Source organism: Parus major, chromosome 1 (genome assembly GCF_001522545.3).
Source record: "Parus major isolate Abel chromosome 1, Parus_major1.1, whole genome shotgun sequence".
Classification (NCBI taxonomy): domain Eukaryota; kingdom Metazoa; phylum Chordata; class Aves; order Passeriformes; family Paridae; genus Parus; species Parus major.
In genome coordinates this window covers 15,675,288-15,697,966 of record NC_031768.1, presented here as the reverse complement: position 1 = coordinate 15,697,966, position 22,679 = coordinate 15,675,288, and the positions used below count along the sequence as shown (strand labels likewise).

The following is a 22,679-nucleotide window of genomic DNA, read 5'->3' as shown; positions in this document are numbered from 1 at the left end:
CACAGCTCACTGGTAAAAACATCCTGACAGGACAAAAGTGAGAGCGGGAGGACAATTTTTGGTGGGCGCTGCCTTTTTTGTGACTAAACCTGTAGAAATCTTTTGTTACCATTTCAAATTATTGTTCCTGGCAGCGTACCAGGACTGCCTAAGTAAAAAAAGCCATTGTAAAGCCATCCGCTGGATGCTGTCACAAGCTAACTGTGTCTGCTTTTGCATAGCTGCAGCCAACCTACTTCTAAGACTCCTCTTGGACAGCTTTGGGAAGGTTTTTGCAGTTGTTCATACAATGAGAAGTTGCTCAAAGGAGCAGCTTCAGTGTCTCAAGTCTACTCACAGCCATAGGCACCAGTGTTGTGCCAAAATCTGCTCTAAGTTTTGATAGCAGCAGACACCAGTTCAAGGATTGGAAAATGAATCTGCACTATGAGGTTAGGAAGAGCATGATATTTCTCTTTTCCTTGGCTGAAGGATTGCTGCCTTCTTGCTTTAATACAAAAATGGTAGACTTTCACATAGGCATAGCATTTTAAAGCCTTTTATTTTTCCCTGAGGTGGCAGAACTGACAGTGTTCAGAAGAGCGTAAAGTGTTGATGGATTCATTAATGTTTAGTCATCTGACTGTATTTTTTAATTTTTTTTTTTCTTAATTGAACATAGCTACTTTGTTTTTCTCCTTTCAAGAAACTGCTAATGAAAAATGTCATCTGGTTATTGCAGTGCAAAGGCTGAGGATTTCAATGTCCCTTGGGATGGCCATCCCAGTTGTCACTGTCCCCTTCTAATTCAGCCTTCCGATTCTAGAGTGTCAGAAAACCTTCTGAAAATGTCAGTTTTCCTCAGGGCTATACCAGAGCAAAATAAGGCAGTCACCGAAATGATGCTGTAATTTTTATTTTGCAGTTGAGAGAAGCAAGTTGAAAATAAGTTTTATTTTTTTTTAAGAAGTGTTTCACACTGGTGGTGGCATCTGCTGCACGAATTGCCCCAATCCTTGCTGTCCATGCATGAGTCATTCCCCACGGCATCCTCAGCAGGCAGAGAGGGCCTTCATCCAGTGCTGCCCCTCCTGCTGGCCGCAGGATGGCTGGGACAGACAGAGCCTGTTGGTGGCACTGGCTGCAGGTGCTCAGCTTTTCCCTCCTCGCCTTCAGAGGCCTTTGCTGGGAGCATCAATGCTGAGGGTACCTCCCAGCCCACTCTGCACACAGAGAGGTCTGATTTAATTGAATTTAGACCACAGGCTCCAGAAACCCTGACAACAAATTAGGCTAAATCAGCTTTATGACATTATAAACCCATACAAGCACTGTCAAACACCCAATGCCTGGGGACAAATTGAGTTTAAAGCCAACTGGAATGGGTTGTAACAGTAGACCAGACCTGCAGCCATGTGGCTGCATCTTGCCCCAGTCCCTTGGAGGAGTAACTGCAACTTCTTCCTTCTGAAGCAGGGCTGAGGAAAACCAGAGCAGGCTCCAATTATCCTAACATCCCTCTCTGCCACTCCAGGACAGCCTCCCCAGCTTTACAGGCCCAGGATGGGCAGGCTCCCTGGAACTGCTACTTGCCACCAACATCCCCAGAGACTGTGACACAGGCTGGAGCCACTCCCATGGAAATGGATATGCAGAACAGACTGGGCTCACCCACCCTGCTGCCTGGCTTTTCCATTGCTTAAACTGCAGGGGCAGGGGGAATATTCTCAAAAGCATCTTCCCAGGAAGGCTTAGGGCAGCTCACACTCCCTTATCCTGCTGCCATTTCATGCAACCCCAGGCTTCAAGGCTGTGCCACGGGAAGAGGAGCCACACAATGGCACCTCTCCTGCAGCTGAACTCTGTTGGGAAAATCATGCTAAGTAGGGACCATTTGCCTCCCACCACCCTTGTGTGTGAAGCACAAGTCCTACATCCCATCAGCACGGGGGAGAAGCAGCCGTAGAACAAAGTACTTAATTATACCAAGACTGAGCACTTTAACCTCCTCCTCCTCCTTGCCTCTAGCAGCAATTACAGTTTTTGTATATTGGGCCATTAATTTTCTACAGGGCTACATTTTAACTGCTTCTGAAACTTCTGTACGAGGAGAAGGACATGGAGCTGCATCATGATATATGGAGCTTCCATTTCTGGTGGCTGTTAATGGAGACATTAATACCTCTAGTGAAGTTGAAGGGTAAGTCATTAAGCTGTAATGGTAGGAGGAAGACATTTTACAATGATGAGTATATGCAAGAGGGAAAGAGGAGAGGGAGAAAGGAGCTGTGCCTGGAGGGGCACTCCTTGTTGGCTCCAGTCTCCATGTGACTTGGACTTTGGGTGTGGGGTCTTGTTAGGGAGTGAGTGAGAGGGTAGAAGTTTGCGGGATCATATTACCTTTCCCTCTGCTCTCTTCCCCCTGTCAGGCAGGGGTTTTGCAGGAATCCAGAAACTAAATCCAACTAAAGGCAGGCAGAAGGGCTGCACATCTCAGATGAAGGCCATGGGACAGGGCAGCCCTGGGGACAGGAGTGCTCAGATGTACCAGCTTTCCTACACAGGACAGCCTTTCCCCTGTGGTGGCCAAAGCACAGCTCCAGGACCAGGGGTACACACTTAAGGCTTCCACATGTGAAACTAGCTGTTAGTAAAATTAATTAATTCAAAAGAATAATGAGCAGCTTCTCAGACAGGGTACTTATCTGGACTGGGCATTTTCTAGGTTGGGAGAACACCAAACAGTCAGGTAAAGCACAGACAATTTTAAGTGCAAGGAAAAGGTGGAGAATAGGGAGAGATAAACAGGCAATGGAAGCTGAGACAAGATCCAAGCATTGCACCTTTATTTAAGTTAGCAAGCAGCCAGACAGAGAATGAAAGGGAGAAGCAAAACAATGACCTTTGGCCATGAGCTGCTGACAGAGAAAAGAAAGTTATCACCTTCGAAGACACCTCGGGGCACTCAGTGAGAGTGAGGAGAAAGGCAGGCACTGAGCCCACAGAAGGCAATGCTTTTTTGGGCTGAAAGCAGGCAAAAAAAGAGGGCTGGGGGAGACCATACATCAAACCACACATGCAGAGCACACAAGGCAGTGCAACCTCCTGCTCCTGCCCTGGCAGCAGGGGACAGGGAAAAGGGGCAGCAAAACCATCCCAGCAGAAATGCAAAGGGAAGCAGAAGAGCAAAGGTAGCTGTTTTTGCATGGGAACCATGCCTGAGGTAACATGTGTGACCTATACTCTCATACCACCCGTGCTCCTATCTGCTACAAAATCGATGTGCCATGATGTCTCATGATCAGTGCTCACTTTTTTAACCGCTTCTACCCATTTTCTGCTCCGGCCTCCCAGAGCACTGTGATGATAACACCACTTTGCACATCCCTGCACAGGTTTGACCCATAGGGGCTCAAGGATCAGCTTCACACCCTTGCACATGAAAGGTTTCAGGGGCACAGAAGTGGCCACTGAGCATGGGAGTAAATCAGACAAGTCTGTGCCCCTTCACTTGCACAGAGGCAACTTAGGACTGTGATCCAACAACAGTAAGTGACTTGTTAACAGTTCTCATGAAGAATATTAGACAATGAAAACAGCATAAAACAACATTGCATAATATCCTGGTGCCAGATGTTTTAGTTTCTTTTTGTGCTCAAGTTTATAAAAACATGTTGAAGGGCTCAGTCAAGGACCTTGTTTTCCTCTGGGGTCTGTTCCTGCCTTCCCAAAGGCAGACAGCCTGAGACAGTGACATTAATAATGTTAATTTGTGCAATTTGCTTTTGTCCCAATGCTTCCCTCCTCCTCCTCCTCCTATTTAAAGCTGCATTTCTCTTAGACTATACTACATACCCTTAATGCTAAAGTTTTCATTTCAGAGTACTATGGGGCAGTCCTACACACACAAGCAAATCCCCTAATTTTAGTGTGGAAAACATATTTTCCACAGTTGTTAAAATCATGGTATTGCAATACTGTTAGGAAAATCTGTTCTGTTGTTGAACCATCTGAAGTATTTCTTCATGTTTGAGTAGAAATATTACTAATCACTAAAATATTTAGTACAGCTTTGTGCCCATATACCCCAAGCTTTCTTAGAATAATACCATAATGTCCCAGTACTGAAATTATTAGGATTTTTCCAAACTAAGATATGAAAATTAAAAGAGCAAACAGCAGGATACAATCTAATCAAATATCTGGAAGGAAGGACTATTTCTACTTTTTTCCAAGTGGAACATCATTTTTTTACTGTTTGGGAATGTGTTTCCAGTGAAATGCTAGTAGGAGACAAACTGCATCCCTGCGTCACCCTGTGTGTCCCCCCCGCCTTGTTCCTGGGATTACTAATGTTCCGTAGGCCACAGCTGTTCCAAAACGGTCACATTTTTTGCATTGTTTCAGTATCATCCTTCCCACCACATCCTCATCAACAGAGTTCCCATCTTTCTTTGCTTAGGAACAAAGATAGGAAATGATTTGTCCTAGACTGGGATCTCATACAGCCCAAGGGCAGGCCACTGGACACAAAACAAGGAGGTCCTTCATTGTGGGGCTTATGTACCCAAAGAAAACCCCTAGAAGTACCACCAATAAGCAAAGGGAAGCCATTTTCAGCTTTCTGATACACAAGTAATTTCTCGCTTATTCAGGAAAAAAGTCCCAAACCCAACCTACCTGCATTCAAAGTTATAAAGGTAACAAGTAGAATTTTTTTTTCCTCTTTTTTTTAACAAATCTTTCAAACTATGTACTTTGAAAACTTGGTGCACAGAGCATAATTCAGGGTAAGAGAGCATGTACCTACCCTTCAGAGACCGTCCACAGCTCAGCCACGATGGCACAAAGCCCCCACACTCAATCTTAAAGCCCAGTGGTGCATATGCCACACTCACCTAGAACCGTCTGCATTTGTGTACACAGGGGTCAGAGTTGGGTTAAAAAACCCCAACAGAATATTAAGTGTTTGCTGTCTGCTTTTTGCCACAGCATTCTGTGCAACAACAAAGATCTAAAAAAAGCACAAATATTCTCTATGGATAGAAGTTTGGCTAGATATTCTGAACAACTGGACTTTAAAGCCAGACCTCTTGTGCAGTAGAACATGGGACCTGACCAACATTGCTTGGTTATTGCAATGTGTACCTGAACATTTGCTTCTCAATGCCAACTAGGTGTTCCAACAAAGGACTTGAGGAAAAGGGTTGTTCCAGCTTACTTGTAACAAAGAGCATTTTAGGCAGGGAATTAGCTCATGTGCTAAAGTTGAAATGGGTACTGAGACTCCTATAGTCTCAATAGATAGTGGTAATGATAGAAACTGACTAATAAAACAAATAGAGTCAAGAAGGCTCTGTAAAGCAGATGTTGGTATCTAGTCAGATCACTCATACCCTCAACTCCCACAGACTAAACTGAGAAAGAGTCTGGACAACTATGATACTGAGAAATGAAGTTACATTAACTCAAACCCAAGCCTGTATTCCCAAGCTTTGTCTCGTTGACTGGTCTGGCTTTAAAAAGAAATCATACCAAGAGTGAATTGTTAGCAGCAGCTAAGAAACAGTTTAAGGACAGAGAATGCATGTCCCAAAAGTTGGGTTGGGAATTACAAGGATTCATCCCTTTTTTTTCAGATAAAATCATGTCAAGATAAAAGACTTTGAACCCTGACATGGTTCGAAATGTTTATTCCTAACTTTCCCCTTAAAAATCCAAGCTTAACACGAATAGTCAAAGACACAAGTAATCTGTGAATCTGAAACAGTTTATCTTCATATATCCACCTGGTTTTCTCCTTCCTAATTTTCCATTACTTCATTCTTCATGTATTTTCCTTGCTATGTTTATTGCAAGCAAACCCTATCACTCATCCCAGCCTTGCATTTCTGTTTTCTTTCAAAACATTTACACTTTCCCCAACCTGTTCATTTCCTGCAGCTGAACACCACCCAGGCAATTACAATTAATATATTACAGTGAATGCAAAGATGTGTGAAAGTAATATGCTCCCTTTTGCTGAGCTGGCCTCTTGAAAACAAATGAACAGCTGATAATAGTCAGATAAAAAATAAAAATAAAAAAAAAATAAAAAACCCCACCACAAACAAAAAAAACCCCTCTAACTAAAACCAACCAACAAAACCTGCCCCCTGTCCCATTACCCATTGAACCTAATAAACAATTATGTTCTAATATAATAAAATTACCTATCTACTACCTCACCCCTAAAGTAAAAGCATAAACCAAGGGTATACTGAAACTGAGCATTTATTTATTAATTTCTCCCTCCCCACTATTTTGCTCATGTAAGCACAGGGACTTAAAAAGGAAAGCACTTTATAGGTGACACCTTGAGTAACACTGTGTAGGTGAGAGACATCTCCTCATAACAGAGCACCATGTACATGCCCAGGCAAGGGCTGAAATCAGTAGCAATAGCTGGTATATCACAGATAAAGGAAGAAAAAGCTCCAGAGTCCTTCTCTTACTTTTTGTAACATGCGGGAGTTAGAAGCACATGGCAAGATCCTTCCCTCAAAAGTTTCTTCAATAAGAAGAAACCTGTTCTGCTGCACTTAGTTTGGGGAGATGGAAGTTGGGGAAGAGTTCAGACCTGTTTGAAAAACTCAGTCTTGGAAATCTAGACAGCATTAGCCCAGTTGGCTGAGGAAACAGAGAGCCTCCATAACTACTGAAAAAAACTAAATATGAGAAAGGGAAAAAATTAGTAAAATCATGACCTCTCGCATTTGAACACCAGACTTGCTAAGGTGTACCACTATTCATGTTTTTTCCCACTGCCTTGCTGACTGCCTCAGCATCCGCCTGTAAGGGTAGATGAGTCTTTGTCTTTCCAGTTCTGGAGCTCAGAGCTGGGACAGCCAACACACAGTAATGGCAATTGTCATGGTGGTTTTGTGGCATATTCATTTTCTTCCAGCTGTCACAACTCGAAAGGAACCGTTGGCAGAGAGGGTTTCTGCCAGCTTAAAGCTGTACATCTGTTCACACTTGTCTGTTCAGACAACATGGGATGCAATCTCCCCTTCCCCTTGTGCTGGCATCTGTTTGCTTGTGCTATTTGTCCTGAAAGGCCTTTGATTTTGGATGCTGAAAAAATCTCTGTGGATGAAAATGCCTTCAATGTATTTAAAAAAGAAGTAGAGGTGTACAGCCTTTGCTGTCAGTGCTAGACAGTTCCCCTGCAGATAATGAAGGCTGAAATAAAACTAGCAGTGGTCCATAAAGCTATGAGGAGAAGCAGCTTATGCAGGACTCCTCAGCGTGTACAGCAGGACTGGGAGATTCTGGAGCTAATGGAAGCTAATTCTGATTCAAATGGGACAAATTACAGCTAATCAAAATTATCTGCTAGGACAGGGATGGATGATTATGTAAGCAAGGAATGTAGAAGCCCACTGGATCACTGTAATGGCATATTTTAAATAAACATAGGACTCCCATCATCTACCACAGCCCCAGTAATGAGGATTTATTTAGAACAAACCATCAGAGAACAAAGTAGCAAAGTCTTTCACTATTAAATAACCCCCCCAACCCTATCTCTGCAGTTTTCACACTAAAAAAAAAAAAAAAAAATGTTATATATAGTTATATACTGTTACAGACTCACAACACAGCGAGTTTACAACAGACTGTTCAGATTTTAATAAGTCTCAAAATGGTTCTGCATGACCTTTGAAACAACAGGAACACTGACAGTGGGGGAACACAATCCCAAGATTATGGGCTAGTTAGTAAGCTTTACAGAATGGAAGATTATAATCAAGGCTTGAAAAAGAATCAGCAATCATTTCACCACTAAAATGGACATGAAATCAGCTTCTGTATCACTCTTAGGCAGCTCCAAATGAGCACTTTTTACTCACTCCCATGATTTTACATGTAATAGAGGGGAGGAATATATGACCTTTGAAATTGATCTCAAGGAGTTTCTTTTCTTTCTTTTTTCCTCTTCAAACCAAGCCAGTGTAACTCTACACAGCCTCAACTCGGCAGAAAGAGCGACAAAAAGATGAAGATGCTCATTACTTAGAAGATTCACACCTCTTCATTCATTTTACTCTATTATGTAACTAACTGACCAACCAAAGGAAAAAATACTGCTGTCATCCCCTTTTAAAATGTGTTTCTTTCCAGCATCCTGCATTAAAATAGCCAACATTCTATGGCTGGGGAAAACTGGACCCACTTCTGAATGAGACGGGGGACCTCACTACATAGAATTTGGAAAAGGCTGAAGTACTGACTACCAGCTTTGCTCCAGTATATCCATATTTCAATTCTCTCCATTTCAACTTCAATTAAAACAAAGACAAGTACAAAGAAACTTTTATCTGATCAGGTTTAAAGCTCAAGATTTTAGTCATCCCCACCCAGGGCTTTATTTTTCCTCAAGAGAAATACTTGAGATACTCAAATTTGGAATTTTTGTATCATGTTCAGGGCTTACATCATCCCATGCACAGATTCACACAAAACTATCAGAGCTATAGAGAGGGTTAACGTGGCTTTTTGCAAATTATATCCCTAACTGCAGAGGGAGAAGATATTCTACAAATACAATGAGTAATCAGATAAACATCTTTGTGCCCGTGTCTACCACCTGAAATAAAAAATGGTGTGTCTTTATCCAAAGCAACAAAAAAGGGGAAGATGCTCCATCCTTCAAGGCAACATTTGTAACATGATATTGCTGTCTTTCACTGTCATTCCTACGCATGTGTGAAAAAGTCCCTACAATATGTATACTGCCACAGTCTACACTCCAGCCTTCTTCAATTCCACTATTGCATTGGTGTTCTGCACAAATAATTTTTAGAGCTGCTAGTCCTCCCAGGCAGCAGTATTTTAATTTCCAATAGTCCCACGATGCACTGAGGAGTTACGGCACTGCCTTCCAAGATGACCAAAAGTTACAGAACCAGATAAACAGATGAATTCGCGTTGATAAAAATGCAACTTGGAGAAACAAAGAGACTAAATGATATTGTCTTGTATATAAAATAAATACCAAAAAGATACTAAGTTTGTTCTGAGAGAGACCAGATGCAAAATGCTTCTGGACTACTGGCACTGCCAACCTCCAGTTATCATCATCTGCCAGTGACGGGTGTGAGGTTGCCATTAACCCAATCCAAGTTCCTTCTCAGACACTGGCTGATTGCTGATAACAGTCACTGGAACAAGAGACTTCTGTATCACAGAAATAAAAAAGCTTGAAGTGTACAAAGTTCAAACTTACTGCCATTAACTGCTTTGATTTTAAATACTTTGTGTCTTTATCTGAACACAGCACAAACGGTTTTTATCACGGTCTTCCCCTCAGTGGTTATATGAGAATTCTGTAAGCTGTAGTTGCAAAATGAGATATACAAAACTAAATAGCTGAATAACTCGATAAGTCCTTATTTTGAAAGCATAGAACAACCTAAGTTCAAACATGAATTGCTTAGATGAACAAAATTGGAATGATCTTACCCTTTGCATTAAAACCTCCTTATATCAGATGTTTCCATGAACTGTCAAATGCCAGATCAGACAGCCACCCTTGCCAATGCAGAGCACACTCACACATCCACATGGCATCAAACAGAACAGACAGTTACAACAATGAACAAACTATTTTATTTTTCTTGCTAGATAAGAACATCCCACTGAAAATAAAGAATAAAAAATATATTCTGCTGTAAGACTCTGAATGCTTGAATCTCACGCTACAGCACATGGAGAAATTCTGGTACAGCAACATCACAGTTATCTTTGTGCACACGGGTGCACAGAAACCCTTGAACAAATATTTATACCCATTAATAGTGCCATGTACAAAAATGTCATTCCATAAAGACCAAACAGAAAATTTAAACATCTTTGTTTTTTTTTTTTTATGCCAGGGCAATGTAAAAAAGGAAAACTGTTTACAGTCAATTACTTCCACCTAAATTGTATGAGATCTTTTTATGCTGAAGAGCCCAAAATCAGCATAGAAGAAGTAGTATACAATTATATATATGTATAAACAAGACACTGAACACATGGTGCATGATGTTTTCCTTAATATATAATTTTTGGTGTAACTATATGGAAGTTAAGTCATGACTTTTTTAACACCAAGAGAAAATATTCTGTTTCTTCAATCAGTGCTCTGACCTTTTCTTACTATAAAGAGCATGCCTGTATTATTCATCTAAGTATACATGCACCACAAAAGATATGCAAAACAAATCGATACAGATAAACTTTAGTGTCAAATGTCTAATGATGTAATAACAAAAACAATTCTCAGGGCCCAAATGACTTTCTGAATTGAAATTGCATTGCAGTCACTTAAAATAACAAAATGCTTGGACTTGTAGGTCACAAAATTCACTGTTTTCTAGCAGTACCTCTGCTGAAATCTGGTAAGTATCAATCTATGGGTAAAGAAAGTAATTTTCAAAAAAGGAATTTGTAAAAAATACATTTATACTATACGCTTTCATATAAAAAGGCATTAAGAAATATAATAAATCCTACCATTTTAGGACTACACCTTCCCTAACAAACAGTTTTTATCACTTGACTATTACATATAGTACATTCAGTATCCTAAGCAGAAAGTATATTTTTTTTTGTCCCTGATGTATTTTACAACTGGCAGTGACAACAAACTGTTTTATTATCACCACTCATTCTTGCAGCTTATACAAACAGCACCAATTTTACCCAAAAAAAGGTTTATCAGTTACATAGTAGCACTTCCTCACAGGAAATATAAACCCCAAACATTGGAACCAAATGTGTCTTTCCAAATACTCATCAGAATATATGTCTCAGAGTTAAGGGATGAATAACCAGGATTATTGCATAGTACAGGGATCTTGCCTGTATGAATAAAGACACCTTTTGATTGTTTGTCACCTTCTGACTCAAGAACAAATTAAACAGGTACTAATGAAAGTAATATACAAGTAAATTTACTGGTAAAAAAAAACAACAAGAAATTGTACAGTTCTCTCTGGCACAGTGCAAAGTACACATTAAAAAAACTGAAAATATATGTACAGTGTGTATGTATATTTTTATATAGTGTGTATTTCCCTGACACATACACATGTACATATAAAAAGCATGAACACACACATCCATGCCAAACTTAGCAAAAAGATGGAATGTTTAATATGTGGATGCATTGTTCCAGTGAAATCCGTCTGTCCCAGAAATGGCTGTTTATACAGCCAATATGACCTTCCATGAAACAGAAATATTTACTGCCTGCCTAAACTGACAATATATGATACATTTGTCCTCATAACTTCCCAAAGGACTGATAATCACACTTTATAAAAGCTTATATTTGTATTAAGCCCTCTCTTCCATAACCCTTCCTCTCTTCTGAATGACCAGAATATTCACTACAGAGATGAGATCTTCTATTTTAAGATTTTCTTGCAAGATAAAAGTTTACAGCCACTCCTGTAAAAAATTATTAACACCTGATGCTGGTTTAATTTATTATTTCCCTTTGGGATTCAGCTGTTTTGGTTCTGGATATGAACACACTGGCTGAAGCCTGTAACACAGAACACACTTTTCAGGATTTGGAGAGCATTGTTACCAGACCTGCCCACACCCAGTATGATCAATTGTCCTTCCCTGCCAATTTTCTGTGAAACAGTTTGCAAAAATACTAGAATGTAATACAAATCCCTCCCTGCCTTTATCCTGAATGTGTCTTTTACATTTCGAGAGCATTTTCAAAAAATAAAAGTTTATATCAGCAAAAGAGTTTCAAATGAAGGCCATGGCTGTGAACCTGAGAGCTTGGTGTGATCTGAGCACACGTGTTTGTGGTATCCCCACTGGCTAAAACTTTCCTTGTTTAAGCCGTTCAATGTGGTAGCACAGCTTCAGGGCAGGCCCCAGCTTCAGTCCCATGTATTTCATTATCATATCACTCCTCAGTAACAGCAGTGCCTTCCCATCAATTTCCTGCAGAAGGAAAAGAATAAACACAACAGACAACTACTTTAACAAGCTGCATGGTAAAACCGGAAAGTACATTATAGTTGTTTATACTGAAGTTAAAATATATCTACTATATATAACTGTATATATCTACTGTATATAACTGCAATTTTGAATTTACAGATGACCATTAAAATTCAATTTGTTTTAATATTTTTTTAATGTGTGATTAAGTATTTGAGATGTTAAAGAAAGAAAATGATAGTAAATAAAGGAAACTGACTAAATTGCCCTCAGAATTAGGATTTCCAACCAGGAAAAAATGTGAATGGGTCAAGGAAAAAAATAAAAAGAAGCTGCAAAGGAAGGTCTGTGCAGTTAGAGATTAAATGATCCAAGCACTGAGGCCTTGCACTGAACCTTGAAAACAGCCGTGGGAGGATTTTGGCATGCGTGTGCAAACAGTCACACAGAGGAAGGGGCGAGAGACCATCTAAATATGGGAAATTAGACAGATCTATTTCCATGTTGAACCAAAGAGATTGTCAGGATCAAGACCAAGGACAACTTAGTAAGATTTCAACTGTCTGACTGAGCAGCTGCTGAAATATGACAGTCCTAAACTCGTAGTATCATTACATACCATAGACAGGCAATTAGTTCCATAAAGCACCATAAAGAGAAACACTCTGTCTTACTTTTTTAAACATAAACCTGACAAAACAAGTGACATTTACTGTTGTTATACAACTAAGAATAAAATATAAGACAGAAATCTCCATCAGAAGTTATTTTGATTTTTCTTCCAATACAGCTTACTCTAGAGATTAAACTGTTAGGAGGAGCTGGAGCAGAACATGGATGAAATACAGCTGAAGAGAAAGCCAATCTCTTTTTGAAGGGCCATATATGCAATAAAATAAGAAAGCTGCTCTTTACTGAGCAACCTACCATAGAAAGGCACAATTAGGAGGAGTATGGGAGACCAAACCTAGCAAACTGATACAGTTTCTGTATCTAAAGATAACATCTAGTCAGACTTATGAAACCCTACACATTGTTTTCCCAAACAGATTAATTAAATATTTCAGTTGATACTCTGAATTTTAGTATCAATGACCAAGTGTCTAGCTAATGATGAATAACACAATCTCTGCTCTAGGAGATTAAGTCTCCAAAACAGGACCAAATGCCCTGCAATGCACATGCGAATGCCATCATCCCTAGAGGCACCAGGGATCACAGGGGTACCAGGAATGTTGGCCATTAGAACTTGGGTGCTTCCAGGTTGGCATTATTCCATATACACTGAGGTGGCTATTTATCTTAGTCTAGCAAGAGTGAGAGTCAGAAAAAATATACTGCAGGAGGGGTTTCAGGTGGAAAAGGAATTTTCAGCTTCTCTCCAGTATATGAGAACAGTTTACTCCACCTCCAACTGCAAACAGACTGACAGACATGAAAATTGTATTTTAGGAGATTAACATGACACTATCTATTAGAACAGAATGGATATGCATCATACATGTCTCCTGAAGAGTTCTGCATGTGGAGCCAGTGCCCGTGGATCAGCTTCTTTCACAAAACGTACTACTTCCTCTATTGACCAAGTGGAAGGATCCTTATTTAATATTCTTGAAGGTTCCCTTTTTAGTGAATTCAAATCTGGTCCAGTTGTGGAACTTGCAGCTTTTAATACAAAAATATTGTAAAAGGAAGAAGTATCACTAGTTTGTTCAGGGATAACACATTTCACATAAGACACTTTAATATTAAGACGTTTATTATGCATTGTTTGCAATATATTAAAATGAAAATACGCTTTATTTTCCTTCTAATAATACTGAATTGTTCATTTTGTCTTTAAATGACTTCTATAACTGCAAATATTCAGAGCAGCACAAACATTAGCACTGTGACATACCTAGAGGGATTAGTTTTACTTGTACTTGGCTCCTGGGTCCCAAGATGCTATTAACTGAGAATGAGACAAGTGAAGCTGTGCAGACAGAGGGAGAGACAGTAGGAAACCCTATCCCTGTATTTCAGCAACATGCCAATATTTGATAAGATGCTCAGGAAGTGAGCTGCATATATCTATCCCTGTCTGCTCTGGCTTGCTGCAGTGTCCATCACAGCAGCAAAAAGAAGCTGCAGCAGGAAAGACCCTCCTTGGCTTGCACTACACTACTAGTACTAACAGGCTTAAGTTCTGTATTTGCAGTTACATCAGCAAGCCTGACACACTTGGCAACAGCACATTTCACCCCATATGCAAGCTTTCCAATGGCAAAGAACTTCTTTATTCATAACTTTGTGTGTTAATAGAAGCAGTCAGATATTCTGGAAGATTTTGTATAACAGCATACCTTCAATCCTCCTCTGTATCCGATTCCTACTGACTTCATAGTAACCACTGCTCCCAGCAGAGCACAGGGGCAGCCTGCGCAGGACTGGGGCTGAATTTGAGGTAGCAGTTGCTGGCTGATGGGAATTTCTGTAATATGCAGCATTTCCTGAAGTGCGGTACTCTGTGGAATTTCGACAGGTTGGGTTTGACGGATTTACAGAATTAAGTGCAGAATCCATAGAATCCTCAGAAAATCGGTGTTCTTTGGAAGTGCTGTTTTCCTCTATAGGCAATGTTTCTGCTACACAAAAAGCAAGCATCAATATGTTCAAAGTGATGGACATTACACCTTTGTTACTTGAGGCCTTGCTACGTTCTCTTGGAGGCACTGACAGATTGTAATCCTGTTAACATATCTCCCATGAGACAATCATTGACACTGAATGTTTGTCCCTTTTCCTTAACCAATCATCCAGCTCTTATTCTATTTTAAAATGTTGTTTTTGTAGCAAAATATTTAATATGTCAAGTTGGAGACATTTTTCCATTAAACCATTTCAGTTGTACTTATTGAATGCTATGAGCAGGGAAATGACAGAGAATTTTTTTTATAACATTGTCTGCTGTTAATATTGATACTTCAAATAATTTTAGTCAAGAATTTTCATTGTTTTTAAACATCATTAAAAAGTTAACCATTGATATTATGTAGCATTTATTTTGCAAGACATTTTTAATACAAACAAGAAAGTCATGTTAAGTAAAAATTGTTTAATAAGTTCTAAACAGCAGAGGGAGTTACTAACTTCATAAAGAAAAATGTGGACTTTTTCTATTATCTATTATTCTAGCTAATTATTATCTATGGACTCCAACAGGTTCAGACAGAGGAATGTACCATTATTAAAAGGGAAGAGGTCTCAGGCAAAGCCACACAAGGCTGTGAGTGCCTGGCACACTAACGTAACATGTTTTGACCACCCTGCTTAATCTACATGCAGATTTTTGCATAGGGCAGAGTTTCAGGGTCTCTAACTGAAGACTCTGGAAAGTTAAAGATACAGGTAAATTACTGAACCCATGGAGCAAGTAAAAAAAAAGTCTCAGGTAGGGAGTATAACAATATTTTAGTTCTCATGCCTTTTAAGCTAATTGATACCCTACAAAAGACAAACAACATCCACTCAGAAGACTTGTGAACTTTTAAAGTCTGTCAATACTGATTCTAAGGCACATGAGTGGAGTTCATCATGTCCCTTCCCCAGGGCCGTGAGACAGGAACCAGGTTTGCTCAATTACTGAAAATTCCGCTCCTGTTCAGCCCAATTCAGGTCTGTTTGAGAGAAGCATGCTATGTGAGGAAAAAAACCCAAAACAAATCAACAGGAACACCACTCCATTCTCTAGCAATCATAGATATTCCCCTCCGTTTGCATCAGGCCAATATCTAGCATGAGAAAGAAATTGGAAGCATGATGTACAAATCTGTATGAAACAAATGCTGCTTTGGCAGGAGAGTTAAAAGCTGGAAAAATATAGTTAACAGGTTCACAGAAGTGTAAGCCCCACACTATCATCTTGAAAATAACTCTACTGAAGTTATAAAACATATGCTAGTGAGCCAGCATATTCTTTGGAATAAGAGCTGGTATGTTCTGCAAAACAAGTTCCCGAAATAAGCTTTTTACTACCCTTCTTATATGAAAACTTCCAGGAATTTCTTGGGCAAATGCCTAATTAAAACCAAAGGAAGCGTATTTTCCTAAAAAACCCAGTCAGCTTCTCAAGCACACTTTCAACTTGCTTCATGAGGTCTCAGGTTCTCAGTATGGACCCTGTTTAAAGTGTAGTACAGTGAAGAGCTGTTATGTGTATTTTGACCTTCTAAGAGCATAACCCTGAAAGGGAATTAAAGGCTCTCAGAGCCAGCTCCATACTTAGTGAATTCAGTAAGGCAAGACCATAGAATCACAGAATGGAACCACAGAATTGTTTCGGCTGGAAAAAGCCACGATGACCATTGTTAACTCAGTACCACTGTGTTCACCACTGAGCCACATCTACATGTCTTTTAAATACCCCCAGGGATGGTGACTCAACCCTGGGCAGCCTGTTCCAATGCTAGACAAGCCTTTTGTGAAGAAGTTTTTCCTTCCCAATTTGATCTTCTCCATGTGCAACTTGAGGCCATTTCCTCTTGTCCTGTCGCTTGGAAGAAGTGTTAGATGGGAGAAGATATGAATTCCCACGTCCCAATAACCTCCTTTCACATAACTATAGAGCACAATAAGGTGAAAGAGGTGAGCACTCCCACCAGCTCCCTCAGTACTCCTGGGTAGATTCTATATGGTCCCAGAGATTTGTGCATGTCTTTAGTGCTTACTATTTTCCCTTGGACTGTGGGGGCTTCAGTCTGCTTCCCATCCCTATCTTCCAGTTCAGGATGCTGGGTAAAGAGAACAACTGATCTTACTACTAAAGACAGAGGAAAAGGAGGAATGAAGTACTTCAAACACCCTTCCTCAAACTTTGTCACTTTGTTCCCCTCCACATCCAACAAAGGCTTGAGATTCTCCTTAGCCCTCTCCTGACTGCTGAGAAAAATGAGACAAAAACTTTCTTGCCTTTTATGGCAGTAGACAGATTAAGTTCTATTTGGGCTTTAACCTTTCTAATTTTCACCCTAAATAACCTAATCCTTGTAGTCCTTCTGATTTTCTGGCCCCTTATTCCAAAGGTCCTTTTTTTCCTGAGTTCTAGCCAAACCTTTCTGTTCAACCAGGACAGTCTTCTGTGCAAGCTTGTCTTTCAGCATGTGAGGACAGCCTGCTCCTGGTATCTGTATGTCCTGCATTCCTGGACTTCTTTATCTGCAAGGTGATGTAACAACTTTTACAAAATTTGATAGTCATGGAATAAAGAAGCTTTTATGGATACAAGTCCTTCTCCTTCATATAAATAACTTTAAAAATAACCACTCCAAAACCTTCTAGTTTGTCAGACCTGAATCACAAAAGCCAAGAAGAAGCTACTGATGTTTTCAAAGAAAACAAACAAGAAAATAAAAGCCTTTATATTTCTCAGAAGTACTTACAGCAACTTACCAAGATTAAAAACAAAAGGTATCATTGCACAGAATCTCAGAGAGACTTTTAAGAGATTAAGTCAATAATGCACACTATAAAATTAAAAAGTAGCCAACCAAGGGAAAATTAGAGCTGCAGAGAATAAAACCACATCTCAGTCCAAGGCCAAAATGCAAAGGTGATACCTTAAACTGTTACAGCAAAGCTGAATGAAGGAGCATAAGGTTTAATTGACTGAACCTGTAGATTCAGACTTCACAAGTCTCAAAAGGTAGGATGAAACAATGGAGACAACACTCCCCAGCAGAGAGTTTCAACTGGAGTATTCAAGCATGTATCAGCCAACACCATGTAAAATATTAAGAAAAAACATTTTTAAAGTTTTTATAGTACACTAGCAGGAATCCGAATATAGGTTGTTTATTTGGGTTTTTAAAAGAATTGGTTTACATTATCTTTGTCAAGGTATCTGTAGAAAAAAGATATTAAAAACTGCAAAAAGAACTTAATTGTATTCATTCCAATTATATCCCAGATTTCTCTCTGATGTTATATATCCTGAAGCAAATACTAGGTTTGGGAAAGATCAACTGCTTTTTTTCTCCAAGATATCAGTATTTGAATTTATCTTACTGTAAATTCTAAACTCATATACACAAGGTAGAAAAGCTGGCACATTTCCCATCGTTTTTCAGAGACGGCTTTCTGTTCAGTAGCTATAGTATTCAATCCACTTTCTGATCCATCCATCCATCTAGCTTCTCTACAAAAAAAAATGCAGCAAAATTGGCTTCTAGCAAATGGAGCATTGCCATCCATGGAGTGACAAAATTCGCCTACCTCAGCATTTTGAGCAGCTGTGAATAACAGAGGTATGGAAAGAGATGGGAGGTTCCACTGCAGAATGCCTGACCTCTGGGTAGATTAATGAAAGGCCAGTAAGAGGCCTTAAGTTTCAAATGCAGGGATGACAGCAGACTGTTTAGGCACTGAAGCCTTAGCAGGAACTGGATGTTTTGTTTTCTTGAGGCTCTTCTGGGAATTAGAAGCCAGTTGTTCTGTCTCATACATAACAAAATGATGTAATTGGACAACAGAGTAGGAACACTCTGTTTTCAGGGAAAGGGAGTCTGAGTTACTCCTCCTCCTTTATCTTTCATAACTTTAAGAAGAAACTGTTAGTGAGCAAGAAAGGCAGCAAAATCTGCAAAGCATATCCCTGAGCACATCAGAAGGAAAACGAGCTGTTTGAAAGACTGTTTCCCACAATTACTCCATTTTGCCTTCAAATGATATTTCAAAACAACTATTTTAAGACAACTGTGTCTCAATGGAACCAGAACTTTTTGGGGGCAGATCTTTCTTGTTAACCAACCCATGACTGACCGCTACAAAATTGCCTCCAGATTTTCAGCAGAGGACATTGCCCTAATGGGAAACACACAATGCTAGAGAACACTTTGCCTGTTAAAATGCACAGAGTACAAATTCAAACCTCTGAAACCATGGAAAAACACTTATTTTAATTATTTTTTATTCAAGTAACTGCATTTTACAATGAACTACTGATCTTAAAATGTATTTTAAAGGGTACACTGACTCCATCTGTAAAAGATCTACTAGGAAACAAGGAATAAAAAACAGTATGTGCACTCATGTTTACTTCAGTAAGATTACTTACAAGATACTGCAGATTCACTTAAACATTTGTTTTGCTCAAAATGAAACAACTTGAGTGTTATTAAGTTCTCCACACTTATTAAGTTAGTACCAGAAATATAACTTAGATGTACAGTATATCTCTGGAATTAAAGCAGAGCTTCTTTTGTGAAGAAACAGAATAATTAATGCAGAACTGTGTATAATAACAGCTACAGGAAATATAAAGATGTGAATATGTTACATATACACAAAATAATAAGATGTATAATTTTAAATAAGCTACCATTTGAAACATATTAATTTTACATACTTTTCTGCTTTAACTGTAGTTTTATGGCTTTTTAATATGCACAGAAGAGATATCCTGCCCCCACTCATGGTAACAGATACAAAATAATTTCAAGATAGCAAACAAAAAGAAAGAAAAAAGGTGGAAAAATAATGAATTCCCATTGTACTTCAAAAAAGCCTTTGGAAATGATGCGTAAATGTCTTGCTGCAAGAGGAAGTATGTATCAGATAGGGTAAGTCAGTATCATCAACTTACATGTCTTAACCAGTGAAGTAGCAAATACTGAACCATTCTGCTGTGTCTCTCTCAGTGACATTTAAATCTAGATGCTTTACTTCATATCTGAGGCAGACTAAGACTAGACACAGTTACTGCAGCTGAGCTGCAGCACAGGAGAAACTGTTATTTTATCTGTGAACTACACCAACCTAAGAGCAAGCTGCCACAGGGAGGCCACACCGCTCCCCTGGCCATGGCTGCCTTCCATTCAACCCTTCCTTGTGCTCTTCTGAGTCCACAGCGAGTCACTCCAGAGAAATAAAACATGACTCTTCACCAGAATGTCTTCTGTGCTTTTGCTCACTGCTTCAACTCATTACCCAGCCAGGGAAAGGGAGCAGGGACAAGGAGGCAAGGAAGCAGCACAACTTCCACTGGCATCTAGCCATAAACTCAAGTGAATTGTATCATGAAGCTGCACACTTACTCACTTAATGAACTTTGCCTAGAGTTAAGAGTTGCTTCCAAGGCAATTGGTTTTCTGCTCAGTAGCCCCACATGAAGCAGGAGGTTTCATCTGTAACCTGTGTGTCTGAGCCCCTTCACAGAAAAGGCTGCAGGTTTAGGAGAAGCACTGCTGGAACTTGCAGTAGATCTTAAGTGCAAAAATCTGTGCCAATGATCAATAATTAACATGCTTCCACCCTGACCTGTCAAAGGTTAGCCAAACCAGACATATATGTTGCACTCGGTCCTTTTCAACTGGAAATACTGAAACCATAAATAATCCTCATATATAATTCTGACATAATGTAATTACCTTCAGATGGATGAGCATCGTTTCTGGGAAGCTTAGGGGAAAGAGGAGCAGTGTATGGTGGAGAGTCCTGAGGGTATCGTTTAGCACTCCTGTTTTCAGGTATTTCTTCTTTGGCTGTGAAGAGGAAAAGTCACTACTTATTATTCTAGCTCATGGGCTTATAAAGCTGCTCAGGGGGCAAGTCAGAGACAGAAGCAAAGACAGACATCAGCCATTGCCAGGTTAGAGTTCCACTTCCTGTTTCACACAGACTCAGTCACTTCAAAACAAAGCTTCAAACTGAATTACCTTGACCCTGTCTACTTTCCTGAATAGTTAAAACTAAGAACTTTCATATGATAGATAGAATTATAAACATAATTTCTCCACTGGAAGGAGGAAAAAGAATTTTCTACAGCAGCACCTGAAACACAGACTCAGCTATCAAACAGCTCGGAGGAAACTTCATTCCTAATACAAATCTTGTGAAATTGTCTTGACAACACAGCTATCTCAGCTGTGACTCTTGGCTTCAGCTGGGACTACACCAGTCCCAGCAAACAATTTGCTGGGACATCTTGGGCAAGTAATTTCATCTCCCCTTCACTCTATGTTCCTGGTGCAGCAAAGGTATTAGACTATCACAGAATTTCACAAGCAGTCAATTTCACAAGCTTTTCTTCTAGATGACTGGACTGTACATAGTACAATGTAAAATTTTTCAAGTCACCCCTAAGTAAGGTGAAAAGAGAAAGAAAAGATTTTGTACTTGTATTGGAAGGGTTAGACTGAATTCCCTTCCAGGGGAAGTGCCTTCTCACAGACACAAGCATCTTTTGGTAAGTTTATTTTATGAGCTGAACATAAATTTAACAAATTAAATGTGAAGTTTTGAGCTTGTCTTTTTAGCAGTATCAAGTGGTAAAGTACATATGTTTTCTGGCTAGCCTACAAGGAGAAGTTTGCTGAACAAAATTATTTCTGCACATGTGGTATGACCTATCCATTACTGTCAAAGCACTTCTACACTGGAACCAATTCACTAAGAACTGAAGTGTATTAATTTCAAGCAATTCATGTCACAGACTAAGAAGTCACATTTCATAAAGTCCCCACATTTCTCAAAAATATCAGCACTTGAAAATAATAAATGATTAACAGTACCTGGCTTATTCCTATCGTACTCCATGGGACTATGTGCACATCCCATGTAAGGGCTGAAAGGCTGGCTACTGAAGAGATTATCGCACTGCAGACTGTGGCAGAGTTTCTCCAAGAAGCGTAGGACAAACGATGCACTGTTTACAGAAGGAAGATTGATGGCATGCTTTTCCCCATCAAAGGAAGCTGTGAATAAGCAGATTATGTCAAACACCCCCCAAGCATCATGAAGCATAGTAAAATACCATTGTTAACTTAAAGGAGAAGACATCCAGACTCGATTTAAACCATGCAAGACATGAGAGGTGTAAACAATCATTCTGATAGTTAAAAAAATTATATCCAAAGGACCAATTTCATCTTCCACTGGATCCATGTTAGTTTAAATTTGCTCCATGAGAACTTAGTTTAATAAAATAATTTTGGATTCACACCAGTATAACAAAACTTACAACTACTCCCTCACCACCAAAACTTTATGTGGAATTTCCATCACTTATAAAGCTCTTTACCAACTATTTGCAGGAGACAGCACAAGAAAGACCCTTTACAATACATGCTGGAAAAAATCCCCCAAAATCCTAAAAAAAAAAAAAAATCAACAAAAAGCGCAAACACTTTGAAAAAAAAAACAAAACCAAAACATCAAAAACAAAAACCTAAAACAAAACAAAAATAACCCCAAAAAAAACCAAAAGAAAAAACCAAGCATGAATAAATGAAACTAATAATTTTAGCATTTTTTTTCTCAGTTTCTAGCTGAATGGAGAATACTTGTGGTAAGGTGCTGGCATCCACTACCACAGAAATTCTGACTCAGAAACTGTTTTGCCATTTGGTATTTTATCACTAGAGAAATCTGTCCTGCTGTCAACACTGCAGTGGTCAAGCTCTCATTTATTTCAACAGGAGTTAGGTGGCAGAGATACCACAGCAGCCACAAATGGATCTGTTGTCTTTTAAACTGAGTGATTACAAAGAGCCTGGACATGTGCTTATGTCTTTTCCTTGTTGACCTCTTTTCTTGCCTCAAACAGTGTGGCAGCTGAGAATATTTTACTTTTTTTGTGAAAATTAGTAAGGTTTGGAAAAGACTCAGTACTACAGATACATGGATAAATAACCATTACATCAGCTGAAACTTTTAGTTACTTGTGA

The 22,679-nt window shown here is 39.4% G+C and overlaps 1 protein-coding gene across 9 annotated transcripts in view; it reads right to left on the bottom strand.

Annotated features, from left to right (window-relative positions):
- Positions 1 to 9,685: 9,685 nt before the first annotated feature.
- SCML2 (Scm polycomb group protein like 2) overlaps positions 9,686 to 22,679 on the bottom strand; it is a 71,862-nt gene continuing 58,868 nt past the window's right edge. For 6 of the 9 annotated variants that reach the window (XM_015633893.1, XM_015633910.1, XM_015633918.1 and 3 more), the window contains 5 exons: positions 21,525 to 21,707; positions 20,382 to 20,495; positions 14,322 to 14,603; positions 13,478 to 13,641; positions 11,822 to 11,976 (listed from right to left, as the gene is read on the bottom strand). In XM_015633893.1, coding sequence (XP_015489379.1) covers positions 11,851 to 11,976; positions 13,478 to 13,641; positions 14,322 to 14,603; positions 20,382 to 20,495; positions 21,525 to 21,707 — 869 coding nt within the window. In that variant the 3' untranslated portion in view covers positions 11,822 to 11,850. Of the gene's footprint in view, positions 11,977 to 13,477; positions 13,642 to 14,321; positions 14,604 to 20,381; positions 20,496 to 21,524; positions 21,708 to 22,679 lie in introns of all 9 variants that reach the window. The other 3 variants (XM_015633885.1, XM_015633902.1, XM_015633845.1) reach the window with 2 other exon arrangements.